Source organism: Mugil cephalus, chromosome 8, assembly GCF_022458985.1.
Source record: "Mugil cephalus isolate CIBA_MC_2020 chromosome 8, CIBA_Mcephalus_1.1, whole genome shotgun sequence".
In the NCBI taxonomy this organism is placed as follows: Eukaryota; Metazoa; Chordata; class Actinopteri; order Mugiliformes; family Mugilidae; genus Mugil; species Mugil cephalus.
In genome coordinates, this window is record NC_061777.1 from 11896367 (window position 1) to 11910665 (window position 14299).

General features: G+C 42.6%; 1 protein-coding gene across 4 annotated transcripts in view; it reads left to right on the forward strand.

Annotated features, from left to right (window-relative positions):
• Positions 1-13715, forward strand: part of ntrk2a (neurotrophic tyrosine kinase, receptor, type 2a) — an 80217-nt gene extending 66502 nt beyond the window's left edge. For all 4 annotated transcript variants that reach the window (XM_047591095.1, XM_047591096.1, XM_047591097.1 and 1 more), the window contains 2 exons: positions 4896-5054; positions 8718-13715. In XM_047591095.1, coding sequence (XP_047447051.1) covers positions 4896-5054; positions 8718-8903 — 345 coding nt within the window. In that variant the 3' untranslated portion in view covers positions 8904-13715. The remainder of the gene's footprint in view (positions 1-4895; positions 5055-8717) is intronic.
• Positions 13716-14299: the final 584 nt, after the last annotated feature.

Here is a 14299-nt window from a genome sequence, read left to right on the forward strand (position 1 = left end):
TTTAAGCCTTGATTTGATTTAAAGGGATTAGTTATAGAGGGTATGCATTGACGCCCAGGGGCACGCCACCCTGAGTGGCAAAAACATGGCAAAATATATCAGTAAAATCCAGCTAGACCAGGAAAAATATGGATTATCTCATCAAATTAAGGACAACTGGACCTGAAAATGATCCATACAAACTAGCAAATAGCAAATGGTCCATGAACATGGACATGTAGCCAGAAATCAGTTATCCTGATATTTACCTAATTTCCTGATTTCAACGCCTAAACATCTTTACTTATACTAAACTATGACCTTTTGGTACGTTATACAGCACAGCTCCAATGGCTTGGTACTAGAGTAGCCCCTTTGAAAAGTGGATTAGCCTCAGTTTCAGTTAGTTTTAGTTCATTTCAATGATGATAAATGTAGCTAAATAAAAGATGCTAACGCTAAGAGCTTCACCGACAAGTTGCGTTAGCCGTACAATACATAACTTAAGGTTTGACTTCATCAAAAAATACAGTGTAAATTAATAGTAACTCACACAAAATATGAACCACAACACCAGGTTTCGGTTCCTGGATTCCAGTTATTTCTTTTAATGTAGCCATCCGATTACTTCTCTTTTCTTAGGCTTTCATGGACCTGTAAAAATATATCTCCAGCTGCTTTTCAAATCTGTTGCTACAGTCAATCGCACAACATCTGTTGGCCATTTTTTTTATTTAGTTTTGCAGTTTAGAGCATAGTTTAAAGCCTATGATTCAATCTAATGCTAATCTGCTAATCTCCATGCCCAACTGTCACTTTTTGCCACTAAGGGGTCGTAACCACGGAAACTTCAGCTTGCTGTGACATCACATGTGAGGTTTTGTACCAGGCCGTAGTCATTTGTGCTTTTTAACGTGGATGCCTGTGGAGGTTGATTCACTTTTGGAGCCCGCTTCAAGTGGTTACATGAGGAACTGCAGTTTTTGACACCTGGGTTTATGTTAAAATTAACTTTTCAGAATAAATGCTTCGGTAAATATTGTGACATACAGAATCTCTAGTGAGATAATGCTGCACTTAGAAACTCTCCACATATTATATTACGTCTGAGCTTTCCAGGAGTTTCAGCTCTTTTCCCCCTGATGTGCGCAGAGCTTTCTTGGAAAGTGTTTTTTTGTTTCCATAGCAACACATCTGAGGGTTAGGAGTACAGTTTCTTTGTAACATACAACAGTGGGCGGAGTTAAGTCACACATAAGCCCCTCCCCTACCACATCCCATAATGCCTCCCCTTTTTTTCAAGCTGGGCAGTTGCCATGGATACGTCAGCCTCTGGAAAGTCACAACAGAGAAAACCACATCCCTCCTGTGCTTTATCTTCCTTCTTTTTGGAGGCTTTCCTGGAAGACTCAGATGCCGATCTCGCTGAAAACGATGCATATTCATAAGACAGATCAGGAGAGAGAGAGCCAGCAGGCTTAGAGACAGCGATGGAAGGTGAGAACCAGCGAAGGAGATTGAGGAGGAGAGAGGGAGAGATAAGGCAGAAGCAGAGGAAGACAAATACTGACCGCGAAGCTCCTGACAGCCCAGAGAAAACAAGAGAACGGGCCGATGACAGGGAGACGCAACATCAGTGAGAGTCTTTCAAAGCGCTCGGTCTTCAGACTGCTCCAGTGTAAACATTGCTTTCTTCATATTTGATGCCTCCACCCTCCCCTGTGACAAAAAGATTTAATCTGAGGCTTTTTCTTTTTCTTTCCCGCTCTTTCATGTGTTTTCATTTCTGACTCTCTCTTTAATTCTGCCTTGTTAAAGGACTTTTTGAAAAGACTGCCCTCGACGTCTGAATGCACTGAAAACGCGTGGACACACACATAGACGGTTAACAAACACAAAGTAGATGTGGCTCAGCAGTTCAAGAGCCCAATATTAATATTTCAGAGCAGTGGGGGGAATGATGAATAAAACAAAAAGACTAATGGATGTGGACAGGTTCAGACGCATCAGTGAAACCTGTCAATAGAAAAGAAAGCTGCTTGACGAAGCTGCTAATCCTTAGTGTAGGCAAATATATGACTGTATTTTCTTTCTATAACACAGGCAAATAATAAAGCATACACTGATCAGGCAAAACATTATGACTGGTGACAGGTGCAATAAACACCCCAGGACCATGTGCATTCTCTGATGAGTTGCGACTGTTTTGGAGGCTCAAGGGAGGCCGACACAATATTAGAAAGGTGGTCATAATGTTATGCCTGATCGGCGTACACTGCAGTGGAAAGCTAAGCTGTGTTAGTTAAGTCTACTGATTGCTACCTACCCTACTGGGTATTGCGGGATCTGAATATTTAGTGACAACTAATGACTTCGAGGTCCTCTTTACACCTGGCATTAATATGCACCTCAGAGGTGGACGGCTCTAAGCACAGGTGTGTGAATTAACCCGAGCTGTGCTGAGGACACATTAGGGACTGATCACTCAAACCACATTCAACGTTTGGCCCCATTTTTCTTTTTTTTTTTTTTTTAAGCAGCTTGAAACGTGAACGTGTCCATGGTCACATTAAAAGGACGGCTTATTCAACTGATGCCCTTTAGAGTTTTTCATTCACCCCGCTCTAAAGTTTCACATCTATTATACATTTAAATATTCATATAAATGCTCTCTGAATTCTCACTAAAATAGTGAATAAGCAAGCGAGCTCAGACGGAGAGAATTATAATTAATCCATTAGGCATATCCAGAAAGGGTAGAGAGTGTAGCGGGAGTTGCAGAGGTGAGTGCTCGAGCAAACTGTAGTTCATTATGCCCATGCCAATGCAGCACATTTGAATCCGGCTGAAATGTAGAGAATTATAAAATAAATAAACTGACAAGCCGGGGGGAAGACATAGTGCTAGAGGGAGGACAGCTAAGGCCTGGTTATTGAGAGCGAGAGCCGCAGAGATGGAGGCAGATATGTTTCCCCAGATGTAAAAGCAAACCTGATGGCTATCTGTGCGACTCGTTTTATTACTGCATTAAATAACCAACTGACGAACGCAGAAACAGGCCAAGTGTGAGTACCAAGCCATTAATAACAGGCATAAACCTCAGGAAATGGATTGTTCCATCTGTGTGGAGCAATGGAGCGCAGGTCGGTGGCTAGATTCATGTTCGGAGGAGTACTGAGGTTGACGGGGGACCTGGGGTAAGAGGGAAAACAACGTCAGTACACAGGGTTAGCAGCTTCCTGGTTTTATTTAAAGAAAAAAGTCAAGCATTGTTACATTTAACATTTATATCATCAAAATGACATGTATGCAGCTTAACAGTTTTCTCAGTTTTGTAGCAATCAGTATCAGTAACAGAATCAGTATCGGTAACAGAATCAGTATCGGTAACAGAAATTTAGTATTTTCTCTGTAAGAGAAACTACAGTGGGTCTGTATGTGTTTTCTCCTGTGGGCATTAACTGAAATATTTGGGTGATTTACTTTCATAAAATGTCATTATGGAATAATGTCTCCACTCTTAAAGCCAGGAATAAAATGCAATGAATTATCTTCTTTAATATCCTCCGTTGTATTTCAGCCGAGTTTCTTTCTGAATATTTCGTTCCAGAGCTCTTGTGTGATTTAGTTATTGGAGTCACATGAATCGCTGCTGTGGCCAGATGATCGTCAAACTTGGAGAAAATGTTTGTTCCGACAAAATAATCCGTCGATGTGTTCCCACTGTTTTTGATGATTTCAGTGCTGCAGGTATCCCAGTTCCTGGACTTGCATACGCCCTCTCCCCTTTCCAGCCTGAGAGCAGACTAGCTCACACGCATTTGGAAGGCCATGTTCCACGCCCGACAAAGACTTTTGGCTTTGATTTGTCCCTTGGCGGATTATAATGAAGATATTTTTTAGTTGTCTGTGCTCGTTCATCTGGTGTGAATATTTCACCGTGTACTCATCATGTAGCTTTAGTTGTAAGGAAGCTGATAAACAAAAAAACAAGCTATTTTATTTGTGGCCGAGCCAAGATAGCACTATAATCACGTGGTGCCGTGTTCTCTGTGGATGAGGTGTTCATTTCCCTTTTATTTCTGGTGCAACATTAAAGGGTCACTCTCTGACCCCTGCTGCTATAATAACACGATCCAAGCCTACAATAGCGATGTGCGAGACGCTCAGCAGAAATGTACTGTCGGCGTTCATGAAGGGTAAAAACAGCAAATGAATACAACACTTAAACGGCTCAGTTCAGATTAGAGCGTAATGAAGTGAGCAAGTCTCTCTCTCAGAGTGCCTTTGAGTTCCTGTGTATGATCAGACATTGATTTCATGATACAATGTTTCACGATTACATACTAACATACTATGAACAGTTTGTAGTGGTTTGAAAATTCTTGACCACAAAACGTTTACAGTGTCAAGAAAGCTTGCTCGTACGTTTTTTTTACAACTTTTTACCTTACCTGATCACCCACGCCAAAGTGTACACATTTATCCTTTTGATTACAACCCCTGACCAGGTGATTCGTGCTTACATCATTAGCTCAATGCCATGTTCTGCATGTATGTCCTTTTTGTTTGAGTGGTTATACAGTAAAGCAGGGCTTCCTCCACCGTACACCCTGCAGCAAAGCGAAAAATATCAGCAATGAGGGGAAGATGATGCAATCCGCCGTGCCTTCCGTCAAACTTCAGTCGCTTCTACGCCTCAGGCAGCAGTTTGGAGGGGTGAAATGTTTGCGGCATTACTTTGAAATTGCATTGTGTGTGCGAGAGATGTGGAAAGCTGCTTGAACACAGAATTGAAATGCTTGATGTCGCAGGACAGAGTAGCAGATGCTCCACAGTTACCTTGATGTTTATTTTTCCATTTATGTGTGATACTGACTTTATACTTCTTGCTTTGTGTGTATGTGCTATTAAAGGTCGGAGGTCACACCATGCTGCCCATCCGCTGGATGCCACCTGAAAGCATTATGTACAGGAAGTTCACGACAGAAAGCGATGTTTGGAGTCTAGGAGTTGTTCTTTGGGAGATCTTCACCTATGGAAAACAGCCTTGGTATCAGCTCTCCAATAATGAGGTACAGTACAGTCATTCATTACAAATGAAGGCCAAAAGTTTGGAAGATCAAATTTGTACATAAAATCATAATTTCATTGGTATACTTTGCATCAAAATAATCATTATTATTATGTAAAGAGTAAGAGACATTTTTACTATAATTATCAGGTATTTGAGTTTTTCTTGCTTAGACTTTGCTTTAATAACAGCATAGCATATACGAGGCATTCGTTCCACAAGGGACATTTGTATGCAGACTCTCAAAAGCCAAAGACTTAAAGTGAATAATGCAAACTGTGATTTGTTTTTTAATTTTGCACTAAAGTTGTGACTCCTGCAAATCTTCTCGACCCTAAAACCCTAAAACACCAATAGTCTGGTAACTTCAACTTATACCTAAAGGTAAACAGAGGAAAATAGTGCATATCAATAAAAGCAAAGTCTGATCATGCAGTAAATACATCCAGAAAATACATAGAATTCATGCTGGTTTTTAAGGAAGGCATCGTGAACAGAAACTTGAAGTTGCTTCCAAACTTTTGGCTTGTAGTGTATGATGCACTGACACACATCTATCAAAGTTAGAATATCTTGTGAACAGGCATCCAGTCTGTGAAGATCCACAATGACATAAACTTAACAAAAAGAAGTCGAAAACAACAACTGTGCAAATGTTTCTTTGGACGCACCTTCAGCTTAATAAGTCATGACGAACAAGATGTTGCAGCCCAGGGCTACGAGGAAACGGCGCTTCATAAAAGATAAATCTTAACGTTTGATCTGTTTTGTGTGCAAGGTCCTCGCAGGTATACATTTAGTGATTCTTTCGTGCTGAGTCATCTGGTAAAGTTGAGGCACTGCGAGCTGTTTATGAATTAATTGTGTCATTGTGATGGAGAACTTAGGAAGGAAACCATTCACAGGACAATTGATAGAGGTGCAACAACTGCGGTGAAATATTTTACGGGGGAAGTTTTGCTCCGCTCGCTTTTTGAAGTGTAGCAGAAATTAATGTGCTGTTGCCTTCAAAATGATGTAGATGTGTTGTACAGTACGTCCTCAGCAGAATGTGTTACTTTATTTTTCGGGATCAGACTGACTGTAGTGGTTGAGTGACACTGATACAACTAAATACCCAACTGTTTTTTATATATTAATAGAGTTAAACAGATAATCATACTGTATATATCATATAAATAACTCTTATGATTATTTCTTTTTTCATTACTCACTTGTTTTTTCTTGGACTCTGTAGAATGAGAAATGAATGACAGTTTCCTAAAGCTTAATTAATACAAGCTCCTACCAGGCTTAATGCCATAAGACATCATGATAAGCAGCCACACCTACTTAATATCACACAACCCCAGGACTCTCTCCCCTACACAACCTCCTTCTGCAACTCCATCATGTCCTTTTTCACTGCAAAGATCAAAAATATTCACCAGCACCTTTGGTTCAAACCTTCACTTTAGCCTCTCAGCCGACTTTCACCCATCCACAGACTCATTCTCCCATTTCCAGCTCTCTCAGAAATCACAGAACTCACCGGGGAATCCAAGCCATCCACCTTTCAGCTGGACCTCCTCCCCACATCATTTGTCAAAGCCTGCCTCCCAACCCCATTCTCACCTGTCCCACAATAACCCGTATGCACAGTTCCAGTCTGGTTTCTGCCCACTCCATAGGACTGAAACAGCACTCATCAAAGTCACCAACAAAACTCCTCATGGCAGCTGATTGTCACCATCTTCATCCTCCTCGATTTTCAGTACCATCTGTCACACCACCCTCCTCAACAGGCTGTCTTCCATTGGCATCACCCACACCCGTTAGACTGGTCTTACCTCTCTGACCGCACTCAATTCATTCAGCTCAAGTCCTTTAAATCCATCCCTTCCCCCGTAACTTCAGGTGTGCCCCAGGGCTCTGTCCTCGGACCCCTCCTTTTCATTACATACCTCCTTCCCCTCTGCAATATCTTCCCCAAATTTTCCCCTCATTACTAAACCCCACCCACCTCCCTGATTTGATCTCTGAAATAAAAACCTGGTTGCCCTAGAGTTCCTTAAACTAAACAGTACCAAAACCAAGGTTCTCCTCGTGGGCTCCAAATCCACTTTATCCAAAACCAACAGCATTTCTCTCACTATTGATAACAACTCCGTTACACCCTCCCCCATATTAAGAGTCTGGGTGTCATCCTTGACACCATCCTGTTCTTTCAATTCCACATCAGTAACATTACCCAGTCTGCCTGCTTCCACCTATGAAACTTCAACAGCCCCGTCCCCATATCTGTCCAACCTCCTCCATGTTCCCACTCCCTCCCGCCCCCCTCAGATCCTCTACCTTATTAAACCTGTCTCTCCCCTCCGCCTGTCTCGCTACCATAAGGAGCAGAGCATCCAGCCGCGCTGCTCCCCGTCTCTGGAGTTCATTGCCACCTTAAATCAGAAGCATCGATTCATTTCCCCATTTCAAATCACAACTCAAAACTCATCTGTTTGAAACTGCTTCTTCCATCTGATGCCAACTGCTCTGTCACCTCTGATGTTTTCTTTTTATTGTTGTTTCTTTTTAATGTGCATTCTGTGAATCTTCGTACAGTGTCCTTGAGTGCAGAGAAAGGTGCCTTTATTTCATTAAATATTTATCTCTATGAGAAAAAGAGAGCCCGTTCTGCAGCGTCCATAGCTTTACCGGAAAACACATCTGCCGTAGCCTTTCAACCCTTCACCTTCACCTCAACCTCTCCAACCTGGACCTCATCATGTCCTCAACTCTGGTTACATCCGAAAAATTAACCTTTAGCCCTGTCCACTGTCTTCTTTTTCCGTTTCTAAATCTACCATTTCTCGGCCGTTTCACAGTTCACTCACCTCCTGACCCAAATATGATCCTCACATATCTTTTACACAGGACATGGACATCAGTTTTTTTTTCTCTCACACAAAGTGATAGCAATCACAGAAAAAGGAGGGTTATGTAGCTGCTTTATTGTTCAAATGATAACTCATCTATAGAGGATATGTGGTATAGCAATTATGAGACATGGCTGGTGTTGGAAGCTCAGTAAAAGTCATTAGCTAGTATTCATTCCATGAACACATTTAATGTTATAATTCTATAATTATAATTATATTACAAGCTAAGAACGAAATGTTAATTTTACAGTACAAATGACAGAATTAAGAGTTATACAGTCTGTACGGAGGAGAGCGACACGCTGTAGTTAGGTTTATAAAAGTGCCATCTCATATAGCCTCACCCTCATTCAAATGTCAAATTAAATCTGAAATCTGTGCGTTTCACACATTATATGAAACACTTGCTCAAATGCTAATTGTACATTACCTGTGGGTAAATGTGTACATGGAGACTTCCCCCTCGCACCGCTGTTGAGAAACTCCAGCCGATTTATCTGGATCACTGCTCCGGTGCATAACTTCATCAGTTCACTAAATAATTTATTCACTGTGACATTTTCACTGTATGCCACTGCAGCGAGGGGACACAGCTTTACAGAGCAGATGCTCCATCACCTTCACTGGGGACTGAACACGCAGACAAACTTTCAGCTTGACCTGATGGGATGGTCCCCGTTTTTTTGGTTCTTTCTGTCAGTTTTGACACCCGATGATATTAAACTCGATGTCTGTGTTTGTTCCTGTCCCTGCAGGTGATAGAGTGCATAACCCAGGGCAGGGTGCTGCAGCGCCCTCGGACCTGTCCTAAAGAAGTGTACGACCTGATGCTGGGATGCTGGCAGAGAGAGCCGCACATGAGACTCAACATCAAGGAAATCCACTGTCTGCTCCTCAATCTGGCCAAGGCCTCGCCTGTATACCTGGATATACTGGGCTGAACACACGAAGAGAGTTTTGAATGTGTGTATGTGCGTGTGTGTGTGTGTTTAAGTGGAGATGGTTACTGTATCTAAGTATGTATGTGCATTTAAGGTTGCATGCATATGTGTGTGAGCTAGGGGGACATTGTGACACCTCCAAAACGAAGTGTGCAATGCTCGTGCAAGTGTGCGCGTGCAAGGATGTACAGGATGTGAAGCTATTATTAAACTCTTAAAGGCAATCATAAAAAAAAATCTTCAACTCATCCCCCATCGCATCTTCCCTCCCTGCCAATTTCCTCTCCTTCGTGCATTTCGACTCCTTCCCTCCTTCCTTCCCGAAGAGACATTTACTGACAGTAATTTAACTTTGGAGGAGAAAAAAAAAAAAGTGTCTCACTTCTTTTGAAATGCTTTAAACTGACTGGGGCTAAATTGATGAGACCCGATTAAGAGGACTTTGAATTGAGTGACTCACCCATTGCTGCCTGTGGGACAGCAGTACTCTTTTGAAACATCCAGAAATTTCGCGGAGGAGCAGCACGTGGAGGATTTCCGGAAACTTCGATCCTTTGCGCGTGCATGCGAGACTGGCGAGACATTTCAGAGGAAATGGCTCCGTGTGATGTTGAGCCATAAAGACACTGTGCGCTCCCCTCTCACTCTGTCTGTTTATCTGTCCGTCTGTCTCTCTGTCTGTCTCTCAGACCTATACATGAGTATCAAAGTCAGCATTCATCCAACAAGAGTACAGGAGGAGGGGGGGCCTCGCATACAGTACATTGAGTGTAACAGCATAATGACCAAAAAAAAAGAGGAAGGAAAAGTAAACACAATCTGCTTTCCTGCCTGTCAGACGAAATTAGTAGGTGCGATGAAAAGATAATATCTGGTTGGCCCATTTACGGATCCAGAAAAAAACAAAAAACAATCAGTGACAATAGTGCCAACTGAGGCTTAACTGCTGTGGTGACAGAATAATTGAGGAAGAAGGCTGCGATATTCTACTGTAATGTATTTGTGAATGCTGAATTCTAGGGGGGGGGGCTGCTTAGATTTATCTGGCACTGATCTACAACATCTGCTCACTCAATGGGTTAATTTTCTGGACATGTGCACTCATGTCTGCGCTCCGCTTTTTACCACTGTTTTCTGTTACTTTGCTCAGGCCTGGTCGTCTGGTTGTTCCAGTGCACGGGGTAACGCGATCACTGCCCACCACCCCGCCCCGTAAAGTGACAGATGTTTCACTTGTGATGTCAAGCGTGCGTGTCGGAGGTCAATTGATTAATTTGTCCGCAGCTGTGCAACAATCGCAAGACCGCGGTGTCGGGGAGGAGCGGCGGGGTGGGGCGTAAAGGTTGCTAAGGGAGGCTGCGTCTTGAGTGGTCAGATCACGGTCAGATGTGTGGGTGGCGGCGCTGTGGAAGGTGTGGTTCATTTGGTCAACCCATATTAAATCATCAAGGCTCTCAGCACTCAGACATCCTTGAAAACCACATCTGCGCTAGAAGGATGCACATGAGAACACACACACACACACACTGTATACCTTATCCCGTCAGCCGTCCATTTACACACACACACAGACTGAAAAGACACTCAAAACGGACCGAGAAGGAAATTGAATTGTGCATGTTTTATTATTTGAGCGGTGCAGTGCTTTAGCCAGGCCCCGTCCTCTGTAATGGTGTAATGTATATTTCATTACAGCCTAATGGGCTCCATTAGCACAGTCTCCTCACAGACATTCAAGACTTATTGTTTTATGGCTGAGAAGGAACGATGGAGGGATGGAAAGGAGAGGAGAGGTGAAGGAGAAGAAAGCAGAAAGAGGGGCCTGGAATGGCGAGGGCTAAGAGGAGAGGTAGTGATGCATTCTGGGAACAAATGGAGAGGAAGGAAGAGCTCGGAACGGGGGGCAATGGGCTAGAAAGGAGAAGACAGTGGGAATGTAAAGGTACGAATGGGTCATTGGTGGAAAAATGAGGGTGAAAGAGAAGATTGTGGAGCGAAAAGGTGGGAGGAAAGAGAGGTGTGAACGTCCTCGGGGAGAAAGTGAGAGCGGACATCCATCTTTACCGCGGCCTGCAGATGTTCTCGCAAGCCACAACTCCAACTTCACGCCGCCATCACATTCCTACAGCTGCCCTCAACCGCACACACACACACACGAATATACGCACACATACATTTTACTGGCAGTCCACCAACAACTTACACTGAAGCTAAACTCAATAATGCACCACACATCCCCATTATTGAGAACCACTTCACTCACTTACAGTACAGCTCACATGTCTGAACGCTTACGGACACACTGTATATACAGCTCACGTGCATGCAAGGAGACGCATCTAATGTTTGTTTTTTTTGCATTTTACCGGGGGCATATTTTACTCTTTACACAGATATTAAAAAGTCGCCATAACTGCGGTTTCACCAACAGTCATTTTAATTAGGTGTGACGCATCAGTCGGGAAATATGAGTCTTAATTGTTTATTAACAGCAGCACTTGATGGTATTGGTGTTTGTGAATTTTGAAGAAAAAAAAAATGTCAGTTTTATTGATTTATAGTATTATTATTTATAAAAATATGAAGCATTTTGTACATTTCTTTCTATATCTGAAGTTGCCTTTTTTGCAACAACAAGCGGACTGTACCTGGTTTGGTTGATTATGTTTTAGCAAATGTGTAAGATAACCTTGAGTGTATATGTGTTTTTATGTCGGGCTCCCTCTTAACAAGCCACCGAGCCTGTCCTCGTGCACAGCGTGCTCTACAACAGGGATGGGTGCTTCGTCGGTCTGCCACGTTCGTGCATTCACTTTGGCACACCGCAAAAAATTATTGTCACCCGTCGGAGCATAAATGTGAGGGTTAACGGGTGCAGGATAACAAGGTCCTCTCAATCCATCCCTGCTGTATGGTCAAGTAGATTTTGCACTGAGTGAGCACGCACTCAACACGATTCAAAAAAGAAAAAGAAAAAACAAAAAAACTTGCCACACAATAACTCTGTGTGATAACAGGGGGCAGTGTGTTTGTGGACCTGTGTGTGAGCTGGAAAAAACTGTGAGAAACAGTGCATACGAACGCCTCCGATGTCAAAAGGAGTAGCGTGCGTCGAAGCAACATCTCAGCTGGCTGCACTGACTGTGTACGTACCTGCTGTGTTAACAATATTTTTTTTTATATATAATGAACTTTGTCGAGTTGGACAGTGGTGATGTGATGATAGTCGTAGAAAGAGGCAGTGAGAGGGATGTTTGTTAGGAGGAAGACTGGTCAGTCCAGGTCGACTGTCCTCACACCGATGCCCTCAGATCAAAGATATTGGTCGAACTAAGGAAGGACAACTGCTGTGTGACATGAGCGGACACCTCGGACAAGGAGGGACTGACAATCACAGACTTCTCTCTTTCTCTCTCTTATTCAAGTGACCTACTGTAAAATAGACTACTCAACCAACTCTCCTCTTCTATGCTGCCTATACTGTATGTGATAGTCTTTGACTTTGGTCTTTAGAAGTGCTACTTTTTCCTTTTTCTTTTTTTTTTGTAAAATGAAATAACAGCGAGAGGAATGAACAAAAAATACATGTACAAATGTGAATAAGCTGCTGAAAGAAATAAGCATCGCTAAACAGCTGTGTCCGGGACTGTGTCAGTATCTAGATTGTACTATTTTTTTTTTCCTCTTTTGTCTCAGAAGTGGAAGGCGGAGAAACGGGAAGCTGCGCGGGACTCACAAATGCACAAGATGACATACAGCAACCGCCGGGATGCAGAGCGAGGTTTGCTCGGTCTCCCGGGGGTGTGTTTGTGTGCGCGAGTGTGTGTGTGTGTGTGTGTGTGTGTGTGTGTGTGCGGAGAAGGCTGATTGATGTCGGAGTGAGTCAGGAGGGATCCGTAGGCCGGGTTCAGACTCTAGCCAAATCCTAGTTCAAATGCAATGAGATTCAACACAGGAATCAAACAATTGATTTGTTGTCGCCGTTCACCAATTCATGATAAATGACTTTTACCCAGACGCGTAGTACTGTGGTTGGTATTATGGCAGCTAAGATTTATGGAATCAATCCACTGCTTTGTTTTTGACTCTAAAATCAGCCTTCTTCTCTACACAACTTACTAAATCCTGGGTGTTTCAGAGGAATATCAGCAATATTAACAGATATTTTCCTTTGCCTGTCGCCTCGCTTTAATATAGTTTGTGCTGAGTTTGAGCTGAAGCATGAGACTCAGTGGTCGGAGGTGTATTTCCCATACAGTAGATACACATCGCAACTTTGAGTGTGTTATGATCCATATCACATTTAATCCCCACTCTCTCCCGCAACCCGGCTATCACAGACTAAGCTAATAGAGCTGAAATATCATAAAGGTCATCTTTGAGATTACATTTGTGCTTGGATGCTTCTGGAGCCTCTACACCCCGCCGAATGTAATACCCCAAAATCTGCTTCTCTGCGAGGAAAAAAAAAAGAAAGTTAAAAAAAAAAAGTGAAACTGTGATTTGCTATATGCAGTATCTCTGTTTTTCAGTTCTGTGCTTCTCGTCTCATGTGTTTTTGAAGGTTTCACCGCAGTAAAAAAAAAAAAAAAAGCAAAAAAAGCAAAGAGGATTTTGGTTGTTTTGTGGAAATTTGAAAACTAAGGTTAAAAGAGGTCGGTCGGAGGAGAACAAAACACTGTTTGGTTTCTGTTCTGAAAGAGATGTTACAATGTTATTTTCATGCCTAAAAATGCTCTTCAACATGTAAGAAACATCTGTATTGCAAAGCACACCAGGTAATTAAAAGCTGGAAATATTCCAATCGATGCAGCTAATGTTTGTCTTTGCGAGAAGGTTGTTATTGGGTGACTGGAAAGCAAAAAGTTTGGGTGTCACCCGTCTGTGGTCTGCTGGTGAGCACACACACAAAACACACACACACACACAGAAACACGTACAAGAGGGAACGTGTACAGTCATGCAGTTGCGTGGTGGAAGTGAGTCATGATGGCAGCGATGCTATAATGTCACTTCTCCCTGAAGGAGGACCAGTCTGTCGTGATACAATGTAATTAATAAAAAGTGTTATGTCATAACAAAATTCCTGCAAGTGAATATGTGTAAGTGTGCATGGCCCATGTGTTACTCATCACCAAATTATACAATTTTAAGGCAAAGACATAAAGTTAGAGTATAGTAAGGTCTTGTTCTTTTCTCCTGTGGACAACGCAATGTTTTGCTCAGAAATGTTTGGACCTGGCATTTGTGTATCACCCATCTAGACCAGACCGGACACCCCCACCCCATAGCAATGACACTCCATCCAAGCAGGATGCAGCCCGACACAGCGAAGCAAAAACGATTTAGGAACAACTAAAAAAAACCTGAAGAACAGCACAAGATGTTGACCTGTC